This window comes from Haemorhous mexicanus, chromosome 2, assembly GCF_027477595.1.
Source record: "Haemorhous mexicanus isolate bHaeMex1 chromosome 2, bHaeMex1.pri, whole genome shotgun sequence".
Classification (NCBI taxonomy): domain Eukaryota; kingdom Metazoa; phylum Chordata; class Aves; order Passeriformes; family Fringillidae; genus Haemorhous; species Haemorhous mexicanus.
The window spans coordinates 83,064,351-83,081,259 of NC_082342.1; the positions used below are offsets into that span (position 1 = coordinate 83,064,351).

Sequence of the window (16,909 nt, forward strand, 5' to 3'; positions counted from 1 at the left end):
TTTTTACCAGTTCAATGTGAATGACTTGTGGCAGCATTACTTTCTCCTCAAGTCGTCTCTAAATCGTAAAAACAGGTAAAGCAGCATTAGTGCAGTGCTCTCACTGAACTGTAGAGCTTAGTAGACTCTGAGAAATTCAAAGTTCAACGTTCAAACTCAATGTAATTCTGAGTTATGGGAAATTATAGATGGGGAAGTACAGGACGCGATTCCCCAAGACCACAAGGTAGTGCAGTGGTGTCAGTAGAAGATCTGATCCCTCGTTCTCCTTAGGCTTATGCTCCAAACCAGTTCTCCTTTTTACTACGCTGTGCTGTTTGACTAACATGAGACTTACACAGAATCCTTTGGTCAAAACCTCATGAATGTTAAGCAAATATTTTATACAGTATGGGAAATGTAGACACATACTTTTTAAATTCAAATTCACTAGCAGTGGGATCTATGTCTTGCAAATGGGTGATGGCTATTTCACATCTTCACAGGGAAAAATGTACTCTAGTATAGAAGGGACTAGAATATTTCTCAAGCTGATGTTTCAAGTCTCATGACTCTTCAAATGCTTTTTTAAAGTGTGCCATTGTACTGCCCCCTGTGGTGTCTGGGCTGGTTGGGTCTCCTCTGGACAGAACGGAAGGAAACAAAGGAAAGGGCAGGAATGCTAAATATTTTTTTTTTGTGAGCACATTTAGCTGTTGCTGATCTGATTGAGCAGAGGGTATTTAATGCTCTAAGGATACATAAAGGCAGGAAGAGCACTCTGAGAGAAGAAAAGAAAAAGCTCTCGTAAGAGGAAGGCCTTCTGAGAAACAACGTTATAGAACTAAAATAGAGCAACTAGAGGAAGGAAGGCCATGTCCTATATATACAGAAAGGGAGGGGGAATCTCCATAGTAACAGGGAGAGCAGGGGAGGAGGGAAAGGACAACACAGACTGATAGTCTGCAAAAGATGTTTCAACTATAGAAAAGACAGATTGGGCTTTGCTCTTAACCTGCTTACGGGATCTGTGGGCTTTGTGTGATACAAAATCCCTTCAAAAAGGTCCATTTAAGCTAATGAAATGAGGATTCATTATTTCTGGACAATCATAAAGCTTATATTTTAGTATTTCTTCTTTATGTTCCAAATATCTTACTATTACAAGAGTTGAAGTTTGGTTGTTAAGAGGAAGTTTCAGTTCTGTGATTTGCACCATACCTATGTTACCGCTGTGTATTTGCATTATTGCTATGTAGTTACAAGATGTTTTGGTACTGGAACAGGGCCAGGTTTTGCAAAAATATTTCATCCACAGAAGTTAGGTAAATGTGGTGGGTCTACAAGTCACACTGATGTCACAGAAGTAGTCACTTGCATGGAAGTCCCAGGTGTCCTGAAGGTTGGGTTTATTCTGAGTTTCCTGATGTAATTTTACTGATGCATGGAGAAGTCCCTTTTGCTTTTTTCCCTCACTTATTTCTTGTACTCTTTTTCCCTCAGTAACTTCAGCAGCAATTTTGTAAAGCACTTGCAGGACCTGCTGTTGCACCTCTTGCCAGGCAAACCCCTGTTAGTAAAGACAGCTGTCTTTCAGCCTCAGAAACCTAGCACTGTACTAAACCAGATCTATCCCAAAGGATCTGAAACATCCTTTCCTCCTTCTGTTAACACTTCTCCTTCGTTTGCAGTTATTTCTTCAATCAACAAGTAAAGAAGTAACCAGTCCAATTTTTGCTTCATAGGAGACTACAGCAGTTTTTGTTATTTAATATAAAGTACTTTACTTAAACATCTGCTTTGATATAATGTGGTACAGATGATCTTTTTGTTTAAAACATTTGTAGTTCTTTTTGCAAAGACTGACAGTAGTGTCTGCTTTCAGGGTGGGATGATTAACTGGAATAGACTGTTTCCTCCTTTACGTCATAGACATAATGCAAATTATCAAGATCACCCATCTGAACAAGGCATACCTCCACCTACTGAGGTTTCTGAAGAGCAGGTAAACACTTTCTGTTTTAAAATGGCATATTAAATGGTTAGGAATTAATCTCTACTAATTTTTTATCATCTGTTTACACAGTTTCTCTAATGGTTTCTATAGCAGCAAAAATGAACATATAAGGTAATGGTTGCAATACAGAGACAGTGTATTGTCATTACTATCCAAACCAGAGTTACAGAGCTACTTGAGAGTTTCTACTTTTATGTGTAACTGCTTGTATTTTGTATTTGAAGATGTTGATAGTTTCAGTAGTGGAAACTATTCAAATCTGATAAAATAAATGTTTCAAAGAAAGAAGAATGATAAATAAATTTCATTATTTGTCATGTAGAAATCATCTTCACTGAAGTCCTCAGCTTAAGTTTCCAATTCAGTCATTTTGGGGTTTTTTAAAATAAAAATGTTATGCAAAACACACTTGGGCTAAAATTTGGATGTTTCCCTCAATAATGTGGTCGACTAATTCCTTATACTGATGCCACATACAAGATTGAGTCCTTTCTCTCAAGTATAGATTTACACTTCTAGACTTTTTTCTGATAGTTTTATTCTCAGAAGAGATGATTATTTACTCAGAAATTTGAGAATTTAAGATTAGTCTTATTCCTGCATTCAGAATTTATTGCATGCAGTCAAGTTCTCCAGGTTGTAGCCTGCAGTTAGCTGTATTGGCCATTTTATAGTTTAAGGTCTCTGCTGCCCTTGAACAGGATTAGGTTTCTTCCTCTTTTTCCTTTTTTATAAGGAGATAAGTCAACACTTGGTAGCAGCAATGTAATTTTTAGTTTAAACTGAGCTTCTCCCAAACAGAAGTCTTTTCTGTGATCTGATTTCTAGCTTTGATTGGATGTTAGATTGTGTTCAAAATGTTCAAAACTTTTAGCTGCACTTTTGACTGCAAACCTTCAGGGCTACATCTAGAAAGGGGAAAAAAAACCACCACCACCAACAACAAAAAAACCTTCCCAAAAAACCAACAAAACCCCAACTAACAAACCAAAAGAAAATAATAATAAAAACCCCACACTCAAAAGCCCGTTCTGAGGCAAAGCCCAGAAACTTAGTTTCGGCTGTCCTGAAAGCCTACTTAGTGCCAGTATGGGATGAACCAAAAGGGTTTCATCTGTTCATCTCATTAAAGTTCGTGAGCATTTCCAATGCTTGTGGTACAAAAATCTCTGCATTTCTTGTGGGGTTTTAGCACCTTTAGTTACTGTTGCCAGTTATACATGGTTTCCTGGAGCTGGATTCATTTCCTGTGGTTAAAATGCGCTCAGATGAAAAGAGGATTTTGTTATTACTATTCCCCGTGGTGCTTGATGAATATTTCTGCAAATAGGAACGTTGCAATTCCATCCACCATTTCTTAAAGTTAGAATTCATGGCAACTGCAACAAAAACTTTACTTCTGAAGTGTGTTTCTGTGGTTAGCTTTTATTCCACTGCTTGCCCTTTTTCTCATAAAAAACCCACAATCTTAGATGAAAAATAAGAGTTACAGGTTACAAAATTGAGTTGGGACTTAAATTGTTGCTGCAGAAGTGTCGAAAGTAACAATTCATTTCTCTCTCTACAAGAAAGTGAAAAAACGTGGCAGTGGATTGTAAGGTTGATGTTCTGACGTCCAAGGTAGCTGTTCTCAAATGTGTTGTGGGGGTGTATTTATATTAAGAAAAGGAGGACCTGTGCCTCTGGGCAAACTTGGCACTTGTATATTTCTCAGGAAGTCACCAAAGCAGAGATGACTAAAAATACTGAAAGTTCTGGAGGTGTCTTAGAGGAAAGAAAAGCTGCTTTTGGTGGCAACTTTCTTTTAAAAATACTTTCAGTGCTAGTGCTGCACATTGGTCTTGCACCCTGGGAAAATTCCTCTCGAGATGTGTACAGCCTCCTTTGCCTTCCTGCTTCACTCTGCTGCTGCAGGCAGAGGAGCAGGAGTAGCAATAGGTCTCTGACAGCTTCTGTAGCCCAGGATTTCCAGGTTCAGAGTTGTGGTGTCTGGTCATAAGACCCTTTGAAGCAGGATGCGGAATGCTTTATGCTGGCAGCAGCCACAGTTACTTTTACATGCCATTCCCTGCCCTCCCACACATTTTTTATTCCACTTCTGGAAGATTAATTATAAAAGTGAATGAGTTATATTGTGACTTTCAGTCATACCGAAGTGAGACTTACAGATTTTAAATTAACTCTAAATGGGTATTTAACCATAAATTAAATTTGCATTGTCTTTTTACATGTGGTGCTTTTAATATCTGTTAACACAGAGCACAAAGGTTAGGTGTCAAGTATGTGATATTATAAAGAGGACTGGTCAAGTGGTTATTGATTTAACAAAATCACTATCTTAATGTGCCCTTTTCCATGTTTTTCTTCTATCAAATGTCATTGGTTTTTGCTTTGCAGAAGTTTTTGGCCAAAAAAAATGCTTTTTTGAGTATATGTAGAAGCCCTCCAAGAATTTTCCTAAACCAATTTAAGTATCATACTTCCTCTCCTTTAGGACTAACTTTAAGGTTTATTTTAAAAACCCCAACACCTGGAATAAATAGTTTTGAGGGGGTTTTTTATGCTCTCTGGACGAGTAGATCTTTTCAAGGAAAAGAGCTGAAGATTCATTCTGGATCGGTTTTCTCATCTACTCTATAATTCTGTGTTTTGGTCAGTGTTGGTTTCTTGAGATCCTTTTCTTGTTGAGAGCAGCAAGCCCCCAGGTTAGACTGTAATTGTCATGTGTGGTACCAGACTTTGGATTTTACTCTTCTTTCAAAACTGGACCAGCCAGGAAAATGCAGGTGTGGCATTTTCTGCAATCAGCTTTGAATTAAGTGGTAGAAAAGTTTTGAAGCAAAGTGGCAAGGTTTTGAAGCACGCTGTCTCTGATAGGTATTGGATCAGTGGAAAAGTGATTTCTGACATTATTGACTAATGTGCACACATTGTGAATAAAACTCTGGTTTTAAAGTTGTGTTACTTCATTTCTTTTCCAGGTTGCACGACTTATGGAAATGGGGTTTTCCAGAGGAGATGCTCTAGAAGCTCTGAGGGCTTCAAATAATGACTTAAATGTAGCCACTAATTTTCTACTGCAGCACTGATGGTTTTGTGTGTGAAGGAGCTTCACCTGATGGGTTTGTACATGCCTGGGAGAGGATCAAAGCCACCTGCTGGGCAGACTCACCAAGGTCAGCCTGCAAGAGCGAGAGAGACACGGCTCCACGTGACAGGTGACTCAGAGCGATGCTAAGAAATGATGAGAACTGTTCCCAAGCCTTTGGATCACTTGGTGGTTTCTAGTCTGGTTATCCTTTTCAAATTAACTTTAGTTTCTACTTGTTACTGGATATCACCTAAATTTATTTTTAAATAAAATAGGTGGGTTTTTTCTTGTAAATCTTTGTTAGACATTATCAGACTTAATGACTAGGGAAAAAAAGCTCCAACAACTACAACAACTAGATTTACCTGTCAAGAAAAATCATATTTTTTTCATTTACAAGTCTAATTTCTCTAGCTTAAATGTTATTTTACAGTACTTGATTTTTTATTACAGTAATAAGAGGTTTGAAGATCACTTAATTTTCAACTCAATAAAGGGTTATGGGACTATTATGTCATTCTTTGCAAAGTTTTGTTAATGCCTGTGATATTTTATTTCTCAAATTTCATTTTGAATAAAAAGTTGTCATTCAGCACATCATAGATAGGGTGAGAGAAAATTCGTGTGTGTATGGTGAGCTATGGCAAGTGACCACTGTAAATTTGAATTTTTACAAGCAGAGTGAATTGCTGTTCAAATACGGGTCCTGAAGATACTCACTGGAAGCAATAAAGGTCAATTGAATGATGCAATAAGATCAGAACTGGAATGATGTGAATGACTTCCATGGCTAACTCAGAGATTACTTCTGTAACAATGGATCTATGCGGTGTTCTATGTGCTGCTTTCCATTTTTTCAGCTGGCTACATACTGTCTTGAAAAGAAATTACAAAAAGCTAACTTTTCTACCTGTAAGTCTAGTTTTCTAGTGTCAGAGATGAGGATGGCCCTGCATTTGCTGAATCCTCACTCTCAGGTCAACTTCGTGTTGACCACTGGAACATTAACATCCGGGGTGATCCAGGCTGGCACAGGAGGCAGCAGAACAGAAGTGCCAAGTTTGTGCCATGTTGGGTTTGAAGCTTAGATTCATTGAATCAGCTTGCTTGGCTTGGCTCTCAGAAGTGCTCAGTATTATCACCTTAGGAGTTGCAGGAGGTGGGGTGCAGAGAGGGGAACATCTCTGTAAAAGCAATCTGAAGGAATGCAGGATTCCAGAGTGCAACTCCATGAACCAATCTCCACGTGTATCTTACACATTTCTTGTATGTTTCTGTCTGTACTTGTGTGTGTGTGTGCAGCGTGTGCATATGTGTCTGTTTATATACACACAGGCATCTTTAATACATGCATACATTGAGAATAAGGCATAGGGCATAAGAAGTGTAAGAGAGGCAATTACAGGTGCATAGGGGATGTTTTGGAAATCCAGATGAACACTGTGTACCACAGCACAGATCTTTGCAGTCTCACTTGGCCTGGAAAACATATCAAGAAATTGCAGGACAAGATTTAGGGGGAGGGAGACATACTTCTCTTTCCTTCTTTAATTGACTGATAAAACTGAAAAAAGTCCTTTGGGCATACAAGTCGTTATCTAGAAATTGCATCAAATTTGTGCAGCTTTCAGTACATGACATAATTTTTAATTAAGTCAGCATTCTGTATGTATTTCTTTGTTATTTTGCAGTGGGTTCAGTAAGGGGGGTTTGGAATGACAGTGTTTTTTCTTGGGGTTTGATCAATCTCCTTCAGGGTTTAGCTTGTTTCTGTGATCATATTATTTAGGGAGGGTCTGCTTTTTAAAAAAGGTTGAAAGGTTTTGTTTGTGTGAGGCTGAAGCTGTCTGTGTGTGTAAACTACAGACACTTCTGTACCCAGGGAACTCTGGAAACCTGCTGTCTTGGAAAGCAAAGCATACATGTGAGAAAAAGAAGTCCTGCCATAATCTGTATATGCAGACTACTTAAATGTTTTGAAACAAATACAGGTTTTAATTTTGAAACATACTGATTCTTCCTTCACAAATATTTTATCCAAAAATAGCAATAAAGACTGGAAAATAATTCATAAATCAAATTTTGTCTGTAGGAAATAAAATACCTATCTCAGAGTAAATAAACATGCCCTTTTCAGACATTGCCCTGCTGTAGGGACAAGCACAAAGAGTATTCCTTGGAATTTTAAAACATGTTGAGTGGCATATGGGGTATGTAAGTGGATATTCTCCAAGTCTAAATCCTTTCTCACTATTGCCTGTACAGGGAATATTCAAATGCCATGGTTGCTTAGAAAATTCCATTTTGCTGGGCTTTCTGCAAAACATGGTTAAACCTAAGGGGTAAAAGGCAGGTCTTGGTGGTGTCAGTTGAAAATTTCAGTTGATTGTGAGAACAGTTTGTGTTCAAAATGCTTCCAGAGTTGTGATTTCCAAATTAAAAAAAAAAAAAAAAAAAAAAAAAAAAAAAAAAAAAAAAAAAAAAAGAAGTGGTAAAAGAAGGGTCTGAGACACTGTTGAAAACAGTTCCTGTTTCATGCAAGAACCATAGAAGAAAGATTCACACTTGAGAGCTGGAAAACAACTTAGTTTCCATTTGATGGTAAAATTTTCATGAACTGTTTCTGGGAATGTGAGGAGTGTGTTCTCCACCCAGCCTACGCTGGGTTTGTCTGATACAGTTTTGAATGTCTCATCACACAGTTTCTAATCTATGTGTGACACAAGCCATATTTTTTTGGCACCATGAAGAAGGCAGAATACTTTTCTACGTATTGGATTTCAAGTCCCTAGAAAATTCATTCTAGTTCTAGTAAAGCCAAGATTTGATATTTTGAAATAAAAGTAGTAGCTGCTGTTAAAATTTCCCTAGTAGACAGGGAATATCATCTCGTGAGACAGCACTGGAGTAACTTATTGGGGGACTTTCCTAGGCAGTTACATGACACTTTGAAACACACCCACAGTGAGGTTGATATTTGTGTAAATCTACCTGATAAGCCACCAGGCTCAGGTTCTCAAGCCTTAACTTTTTGCCAAGATGGAGATTGATTGGTCTCAAGACCTACCAAAATCATTTTCCTCCCTCAAAACAAGCATTAAAGGCTGCCTGTTACTGAGAGAGCACAGGGACTGTCGCAGCTGGTTCACACACCAGCCTGTGCTGTCTAGCACTTGCCAGTGCCTTTTGGAATACATGGTGGAGAAAAGATCTTGTTATTTTTGTCTGGAACAGAAGAACGAGCCAGAAAAACTTACTGCAAGGCACTGGGCAAAGGGCAACATTTCTGTCTCTCCTGTTTGTATGTATATGTATATATATGATTATATATATGCATATATGTGTGTATGCATGTGTATATATACAGAGAGTGAGTCAGAATATTTATGTATTGGTTCAATGAATTTAAGTGGAGCTAAGAGTTTGTTAAAACAAAATTAAAAGTCTGTATTCAAAGACCCCCCTCTTTCAAACGTGTGTGTTTGGAGTATCTGTGCAGTTGCATAGGCACCATGCTTTGGAAACACCCCCAACTACAACTCCCATGCTGTGAGGGGAACTGCATCTGTTTGAGGATAAATAAATCCACAGCATTCATTTGAACTGATAGAGGGATTTGATACAAAACTGCAATTAAATTCTTGTGTATTCTTCCACAAGAAAAATCTACGTGAGATTAGCTTTCTGTAACTGTGTGGCCAGAGTAATCAGTATTTCATATAAATGAGTATGTTTTGAACAAATTAACTATTTTACTAGGAGAGTCACATGAACACACAAACTGTATGTGTTTATATATATATATGCACACATACATGCATATTTATTTATATTTATATATATATGTAAAATGTGTGTGCCTTTACTTAAAAAACACTGGTTTAATTTTTAGTAGGATTACATTCCTCCTGTTTCCATATAAAAAGGGATTCTTTCACCACAGAAAGTGCATGCTGAAACTCAAAGAGGGTGTGTGCTTCCAACAGTGTTTGGTGCAAATATGAGATGAGACACCAGCGGTGGGAGCAGAGGAATGTTGGAGCTGGACAAATGGGTGTGACTGTTGAGAATCTCAACACATTGGTAGTTCAGCTGTCATCATTTGTTTTCCAAAGGAGAGTTTTAAGAGGAAGGAGAAGTTAGTTTGACTCACACCTGTTTGTAGGAGGCTGTTTCTACACCTGAATGGTTGCAGTGGAGAAAGCAGAAATATACATCAAAAATGGGTGAAACATTCCAGGATCCTGGCTGAAGTGAAAGCAGGATCCGACCTTTTGACTGAGGATATGTAGGAACCATAAGTGTCATGTAAGATTAGCAAAGGAAAGGACTTGAGAGAGATGAGGCAGGTGGAACTGAGCAAACCCAGAGAGTTTAGGAAAGAGGAGCAAAGTAGAACTGAGGACAGAAAGAGATGACCTGCTGAGAGAAAGGGGACAGAGTGTTGCATTGCACTTAGTTCAGTTTTAAAAGAATTCGCAGGATTTCATGCAGAAAATGAAAATATGCAAGGTTATGGCTAATCTCGTACTGAAAATCCACTCTTTTTTTAGGGGTGTCTGATAGGGGAATCCTCACATTTTATTTGGTCAGTTTTGCAGGAGGTGGTACATGTGGCAAGTGAGAAAGCAGTGTAATCCCAGCAGCTGGGCAGTGCAGCAAACCCTGGAGCCACTCGTATGTGAGAATGCAGATGGTTCTGGCTTCCAAAGCAGTTAACCCTGCCAGCCTGACTTCTCCTGGCACCTCTCCATCCCAGCTGTGGAGAGACCTCCTCCAGAAAGGACACAGGTCTTGCAGCATTTCCCATGGAAGTTGCTTTATAATTCCCTGTTCCATGAGAGCACACCACCTATGTCAGGGAAGTGGGTGGATTGAGAGCTTGTGCTTGCCCCTCTCTGCTTCTGGGCATTTGCCTGGGGGCGGGCAGAGGCACAGGTGCACTCCAGGAGAAAACAGTTGTCCACATCTCTGCCTGATCAATCACACCAGGGCTTGTTACTCGGCCTTGAGAAGCTTTTATTTTTAGTAGATATCTGCATAATTACATCACAATATTTTACTGGCTTACACAGCTGACTTACAAATATATTATGTGTGACATGCAATAGTTTCAGTTCAGGACAATTTAAAGCACAGACTGAAGAGGTGTGTAAGTTGGGAACCACTGCTAAGGGAAAAAAGCTGTTCTGTTTGAGCTCTCTCCAGCCCCCCTGCCAAGGGCAGGGACACCTTTCTAGACCAGGTTGCTCAAAGCTCCATCAAACCCAGCCCTTGAGCACTTCCAGTGATGGGTCATCCACAGCTTCTCTCGGCAGCTTGTTCCAGTGTCTCACCACCCCCATGTAAAGAACTTTGTCTTAATATCTCATCCAAACCTGCGCTCTTTTTGAAGACAGTCCCCCTTGTCCTGTCATTAGAGGCTCTTGTCAAAACAGGCCCTTGTTAGAAGTCCCTCTCCAGCTGCCTTGGAGGCTTTAGGTACTTAGATTTTCAGTGCTCTGAGGTGTCCCTGGATCCTTCTCCAGGCTGAACAATCCCAGGCTCTTATCCTGTCATCAAAGGAGAGGTGCTTCACAACCTGGATTATCTTGGTGGCCCTCTTCTGGACTTGCTCCAACAGGTCCATGTTGTTCCTGTGCCGGGGAACCCAGATGCAGTATTCCAGGTGGGACTGCACCGAAGTTGAATATAGGGACAAAATCATCTCCCTTGACCTGCTTGTCATGCTGCTTTTGACGCAGCCCAGGATATTCTTCTGATGCAGAGAGTATATATCCCGTATCTGTGCATGTATTACCTATTGTTGTGTGTCCACAAAGCGTACTCTCTGCCCTCAGATAAAAGTGCAATCTTCTCTTAGAAGACAGCACAGCACCAATAGGCTGCAGAAAAGCAAGAATTACCCGCATACTGTGCAGTTACACCTCTCTGCACGGAACGCCTTCGATCCCAGTGTGCTGCCCTGTGCCTCCCGTACGCGCCACCAGCACCCGGCTCACGAAAGGCGCCGCATCCCTGCGCGGCAGCAGACGCGTGGGGGAAGCACAGCCCCATCTGTCACCGTCCTCTTAGATTCGTGGGCATATTTTTAACACTGAGCAAAGGTTCCGACTCCCTCTTTTGGAGGGAACCGGCGCTGCTCCTCTCGCCCGGAGGCACCGTCGGGGCGGGCACTGCGCCCTCGGGGCTGCCTCCAACACGGCTACCCCCAGCCGGGGGTCTCGGGGGTCCGCGCCCCGGGGGAGCCGGGGCAGGGCAGGAGCAGCGGCCGTGCAGAGCCCGTGGAGAGGTATTTAAAAGACAGGCAGGTGCTGTACTTGTGGACATGCTTTAGCAGTGGCCTTGGCAGTGCTGGGCTAATGGATGGTCCCAATGATCTCAGAGGTCTTTTCCAACCTAAATAGATTCTGTGCTTCAGTGTTTTTGTGATTCCAAGGGATCGCTGGTGGGTCTGGGCTAGCAGCGTACAGCAAGAGCCATGCGAGGAGCTTGGACTGAACAGGTGAACGACAAAGGGTAGGAAAATGTTACTGTGCCTCTAGACAAAATGCTGTGTATGGTTTCTCTTCAGTTTTAGAGAAATGCTCCTTTTTCAAGCAGACAGGGAGCACCCACAGGTGGGCAAGCTAGTCTGGGCAATGGAGGATTCTTTAGAGTTCTTCTTTGCCCCGATTCCTCTTGACCCACTCTGCCCAAGTCCCTTCCTTCTCCATCTCGTGGATGTTCCCTCAACTCCAGCTAATTGCCTGCTGTCCCCAGATTGGTACTTCCAAAAGCAAAGTAGCCAAGGCTGGTGTCCATCCAGAGGAGGAAGGCCAGATCCCTCCTGCATTGTGCAGCACTACACCCAACTCTTCAGCTATTTCCTACTCCAAAGGCTCCTACTGGTGGCAAGAGGTGGAGGTACCTTTCTTAATAAAGTACTTCTGAGAAAAACAGAGTCCAGTAAGGAGCAAACAAGGTTATGTTTATACTTCACCTTCTCCTGAGGAGGCTTGGTCGCAGACTGGCTTTTTCTCATCTGTGGGCTGCAGCTTGACAAAACATCTCAATGTCTTGATCTTGAGTAGGAGGGTTGGCCACTGCTCTGGTGCTCACATGGAAACCAACAGCTACAAACCACTGGCAGCCCCCAACACAGTCCTGTGGAATTTGAGTTACAAAGATGGCAGAGCCAAGCTCTTCATGGCACGAGTAGGTGATGTTAGGGGCAACGGCCACTACCTGTGGATGGGGAAGTTCAGACACAACAGTGGGGAAAATGGTTTTATCCAGAGAGCAACGCAGGGTGGGAACTGTCACCTCAGCAAGGGGACCCACCTTGCCTGGAGTTTCCAAGCCTTGTCTGCATGAAGCCACATACAGCCTGACATTGAGCCAACCATAGTCCTGCTTTGGGTGGGCTGCTGGATGAGGTGATGCAGAGATTCCCTTCCAGCCATCACTTCCCAGACATATTAATAGGGCAATGTAACTGTACAGCAACTATCAACCTAGCCAGACTCCTTCAAGGGTGTTCAGACCACTGATAACTTGATATTATTGCATCCCAGCTATTTTTCTCCATTGTAATATGCTTTTCAGGACAAAGGCCTTCTGCCGGTCAGCACTGAGGTTAAGCCTGCTTTAAGGAGGGCTCAGCCTCCAGAAAGGACCTACTGGAATCTGTTTCCCACCTGAGTTGTTTTAGGCATCCCTCTTAGTCAGCCTTCAGCATGCCTTCAGCCTTCAGACCCATACCAAAAGTAAAACCATTGCTGTCCAAAGCTCGTTCATGTGCATTTAAAACAATGAAGGGCTGCATGTGACTATTATTAACTTTCTAGGCATAAAAAAGGTTATTTCCTGAAAGAATTATTTGTATTAATCAAGTGTCTGTTCATGAAACATTTTCAGGTATACTTTTCAGTAAATTAAGTAGATTTTTTTTCCTTTTCATGTCTCTGTGTGTGTCTGTCCCTTCTAACTTCAAAGAAAAGACTAGACATGCCAGGAACTGTGAAATCCTATGTGTGGGTTTTTTATCATAGTCTAGTGATTCCGGCAAAGAGCTGAGGAGGCTCCTGCCAACTTTCTCCTTGTCTGAGAGGCACAAACCTCAGCAGGAACCTGATGTCCCAGGTTTCCTTCTCTTGCTCTGGATATAGTCACAAGTAAACTCCCATAGAAGGGCTCTTAGACTCCTCAGGGCACGAGCTTCAAGGTCAGTCAAGGTCACTAAAGGCCACTCTCAGTTCTTGTTCCTATTTCTCTGCAAAGGACTAATGGGAAGGTTTGCCCATGAATACATCCAGGGCAGGTTTGCAGCCTTAGAGCTGGGCTGGGATCCAGGCCATCCCCACGATCCCCTTCCTGGCAGTGGGTCCCAGGGTGACTGCAGTGCGGTCAGGTGGGGAAGAAGCAGTCTTCACCCTGGGGAAGAAGCAGTCACCCAAATGGTGAATGTAGGCAGCAGCACATCCAGGAGTTCTACAAATTCACATCCTCACACCTCTTCCTTGGGAGAGGGCTTTTTCAGCATCTCCCACGTGCCCCACACTTACTGCTTGCCCCAAGCAGAGCCCTGGTGCAGGAGCAGGATGCTGGGCAGGCAGAGAGCAGAGCTGCTGTTTGTCGGTGTGGAGAAGGAGCTGTAGGCCATCTTCTGCATGCAAATAACATCCCAGCCTTTCCCTGGAGTGCCCTGAGTCCATCTCCTCATGCTGTCTGCCCTGAAGCCTGCAGGGATGCTGCTGTAGTGCTCCAGGGGCAGTGCAGAGGAAGGGGGCAGAGGGACACCCATGGTGGTTACCAGCCCGCCCCAGCCCCACAGGGGTGCGGACAGGCACAGGAGAGAGCTGCAGTGCAGTGCTGGGACACCTCCAGCTGGGTGTGCCAGGCAGAGCAGCTGCACGAGCTGCCCCCTCTGGGGCTGGGATGAAAAGGGGCCTCTCCGTGCTCCTGGCTGGCAGGTGCAGCAGAGCCAGGCACGCAGAGCCAGGCAGGGCTTTGTCCCTGCCGTATTGGCTTTGCGAGAGCCCCTGACTCCAGGCAGGGGAGCGATGGAGCCTGTTGAAGGTGCTGGACCGGCAGCTCGACTCCGCCTCCGGCCATCAGGGATGGTCCATAAGTCACAGGCCAGGGCAAAAGGGAGGGGCTAGTGCTGCTAGACGGAGCTGGAGCCGGGTGGCTGGCTGTTGCTGTTGCTCTCCGAGGGGGTCTTGGCGGTGGAGGAGGTGGCCAGGGAGCCGCTGTTCCTGAAGATGCGGAGCAGCCTCCGCTTGTAGCCCCGGAAGGCGAAGAAGTAGATGATGGGGTCGATGCAGCAGTTGAGGTTCATGAACGCCACAGTGACTTGCAGGGACATCTTGAAGGCTTGCTGCTCAGGGCAGGATGGCTGGTAGAGGATCTTCCTGACCATGAACTGGACAATGTTGAGGTGGTAGGGACTGAAGCAGAGCAGGACAGCCAGCAGAACCACCAGGATGACAGTGAAGGCCCGGTGGTGGTGCCCATTCTTCACTGTCAGCGGGTTCTCCTTGGCCGTCTGGCAGAGCTTGAGGTTGATCCTCACGTAGCACACCAAGATGATGCCCACAGGCAGGAAGAAGCCAAGCATGCAGGCCACCAGGAGCAGGTAGGGCAGATTGGGAATCTCCTCAAAGTTGAAGTACTCCATGCAGGTCAGCTTGTCTCCCATCCTGCGCGTCATGGGCCGCAGGAGCAGCGGAGCCGTCTGCAGGAACACCAAGGACCAGATGAGGACGCAGATGCCCCTGGCACGGCTCATCTTCCGAATCCTGCCGGGGTGCCTGGTGCGCACCACGGCCACGTAGCGGTCCACACTGACGCAGGTCATGAAGTAGATGCTCACATAGGTGTTCATGTAGAAAATGAAAGCTGTGATCCGGCAGAACCAGTCCCCAAAGGGCCAGTCAGACTCCAGGATGTAATAGGCGATCCTGCCCGGCAGTGCCAGGGTGAAGAGGGCATCGGAGAGAGCCAGGTTCACCAGGTAGAGGTCGGTGGAGTTGAGTTTCTTCTTCCTGCGCTGGGAGGTGATACAGAGGGCCAGGACATTCCCACAGGCACCAAACACCAGCAGGATGGTGTAGAAAAGGGAGAAGGTGACTTTGGTCGAGAAGTGGTGGTTGTGCACATTGCAGCTGCTCTGGTTGCTGGAGGTGAGGTTGGTGGGCAGGAGCACGTCCTCCACAAGAGCCATTTCCACGGTGCCTCACGAGCTCTTGCTCTCTCCCTTGGAATAAGAACAGATGTGAAACTTGCAGTTTATTGATAACAGGAGTGGCACTCTTAGAGCTGGCCCTCATCACAAAGAAAAAGCCCTGTCCCCTGCTCCAGTCACCCCTCTCAGCAGTGTACAGCTCGAGTCATTTGGAAAAATGCTTCTCTTGTGATTTTGGTGAGAGCATCTCAACAGTGGCTGTGAGTCATTCTCCTTTTCTTATCACGAGCTACTCTTAATTTTGTTTTTTCACAAGTCCAATCAATATGAGAAAAGACTGGAGGTGCTGGGAGGGGGAATTGCCTGTCACACAAGGAAGGTCTCAAACTCATCTGGTGGCAATTATATCATTTACTCATTACTGCGAGGGGAATGGGGACCTTCATTGAGAAAACGCCCAGGAACTGGAGGGGCCCGGGACAGGGAGGGCTGGGGGACCGGCGGGCAGAAGTGCTGAGGATCACTTTCGCAACCCTCGGGCAGGACCAAAGCAGCAACAAAACTGAAGAAATTAGAAGGGAGGAAAAAACCTAGCCTTCCACAAAAATCCCCCAATCTTCCCCAAAAATCCCGTGACCCATGCTCGTCCGATCAGGGAACTGGGAACACCCCGGCACCGAACCCCCGCTCCCCGCATGTCCTCCCGCCGCTCGCCCCGCTTTGGGCACGGGCTCCGTGCTCGTGGCTGGTGACAGCGGTGTCCCCTCGGCTGCGGGGTTGCAGCAGCTCCCGGGACGCGTCTCCCGCCCGGCGCTCACCGCACGCTGCCGCCTCCCGCCGCCGGGCTCCGCTCCGAGCACCGCCGGGACGGGACGGGACGGGACGGGACAGGACGGGACGGGACGGGACCGGCGCGGAGCAGCGCTGCCTCTTCTCGTCCCCGGCGGCGCGGACCCCGAGAGGCTGGGATGCTCAAACCCACAAGCACGAAGGGAGGTCAGGGACTCCAACCTGAGTGCCACGGTGCCGCCGCCTTCTTCTCTTCCTCCTCTTCCTCCTCCTCCTCCTCCTCCCGCCCGACTTTTGGGGGGCAGCGAGCGCGGAGCCTCCTGCCCGCGTTCGGCACTCGGGCGCCTCGGCAGTGTGAGCGCCTCCCGGGATTCGCTCACATTATAAAAGCACCCTGAGATTTGGGGTTTTTTTGTTTGTTGTTTTTTGTTGGGGTTTTTTTTCCTTAGGGTTAGTAAAACTGTGTTCTTTCTGGGTGGGGCTTTTTTTTTTTTTTCTTTCGGTATGTGAGAGGCACGCTGCAGCCGCGGGGGACATTCTCAGTAGTGGCTGCTCTGGAGAAGATAAATGACTGTACCTGCACTACAATCGCTCCCGACATCTGAGCCGACTTGGGGTTTTACTCTGAAAACTTCTACAAGGATGCAAAATGCAACTGAACGACGAAAACATCTTCAGCTCTGGTTCACGTGCGGTCCAGAGTGCTCAGCCCGGGCACACGCACATGGCCACGGCAGCACGATCGGACAGCAGCAGCTTTTACAATAAGTTGTGGCAAATGTTCAAAGGAGCTCATTGTGCCTGTGGCCAGTGCAAGCCATGCTGTGCCTGTGGTGAAACCCAGGTTTGCTTCTCACACACACAT

The 16,909-nt window shown here is 44.9% G+C and overlaps 2 protein-coding genes across 2 annotated transcripts in view; one reads left to right on the forward strand and one right to left on the reverse strand.

Annotated features, from left to right (window-relative positions):
- The window catches only part of UBAC2 (UBA domain containing 2), an 85,237-nt gene extending 79,387 nt beyond the window's left edge, over positions 1-5,850 (forward strand). Inside the window, exons 8-9 of the mRNA XM_059839280.1 lie at positions 1,865-1,984; positions 4,978-5,850. Of these exons, the coding sequence (XP_059695263.1) occupies positions 1,865-1,984; positions 4,978-5,085 (228 nt within the window). The 3' untranslated portion in view covers positions 5,086-5,850. The remainder of the gene's footprint in view (positions 1-1,864; positions 1,985-4,977) is intronic.
- A 4,232-nt stretch (positions 5,851-10,082) lies between these two features.
- LOC132323725 (G-protein coupled receptor 183-like) lies at positions 10,083-16,389 on the reverse strand. Its single transcript, XM_059839279.1, has 2 exons — positions 16,267-16,389; positions 10,083-15,327 (listed from the first exon to the last, which is right to left on the reverse strand). Exon 2 carries the CDS (start codon positions 15,292-15,294, stop codon positions 14,236-14,238), a length of 1,059 nt encoding a protein of 352 aa, XP_059695262.1. The 5' UTR covers positions 15,295-15,327; positions 16,267-16,389; the 3' UTR covers positions 10,083-14,235.
- Between the last annotated feature and the right edge of the window lie 520 nt (positions 16,390-16,909).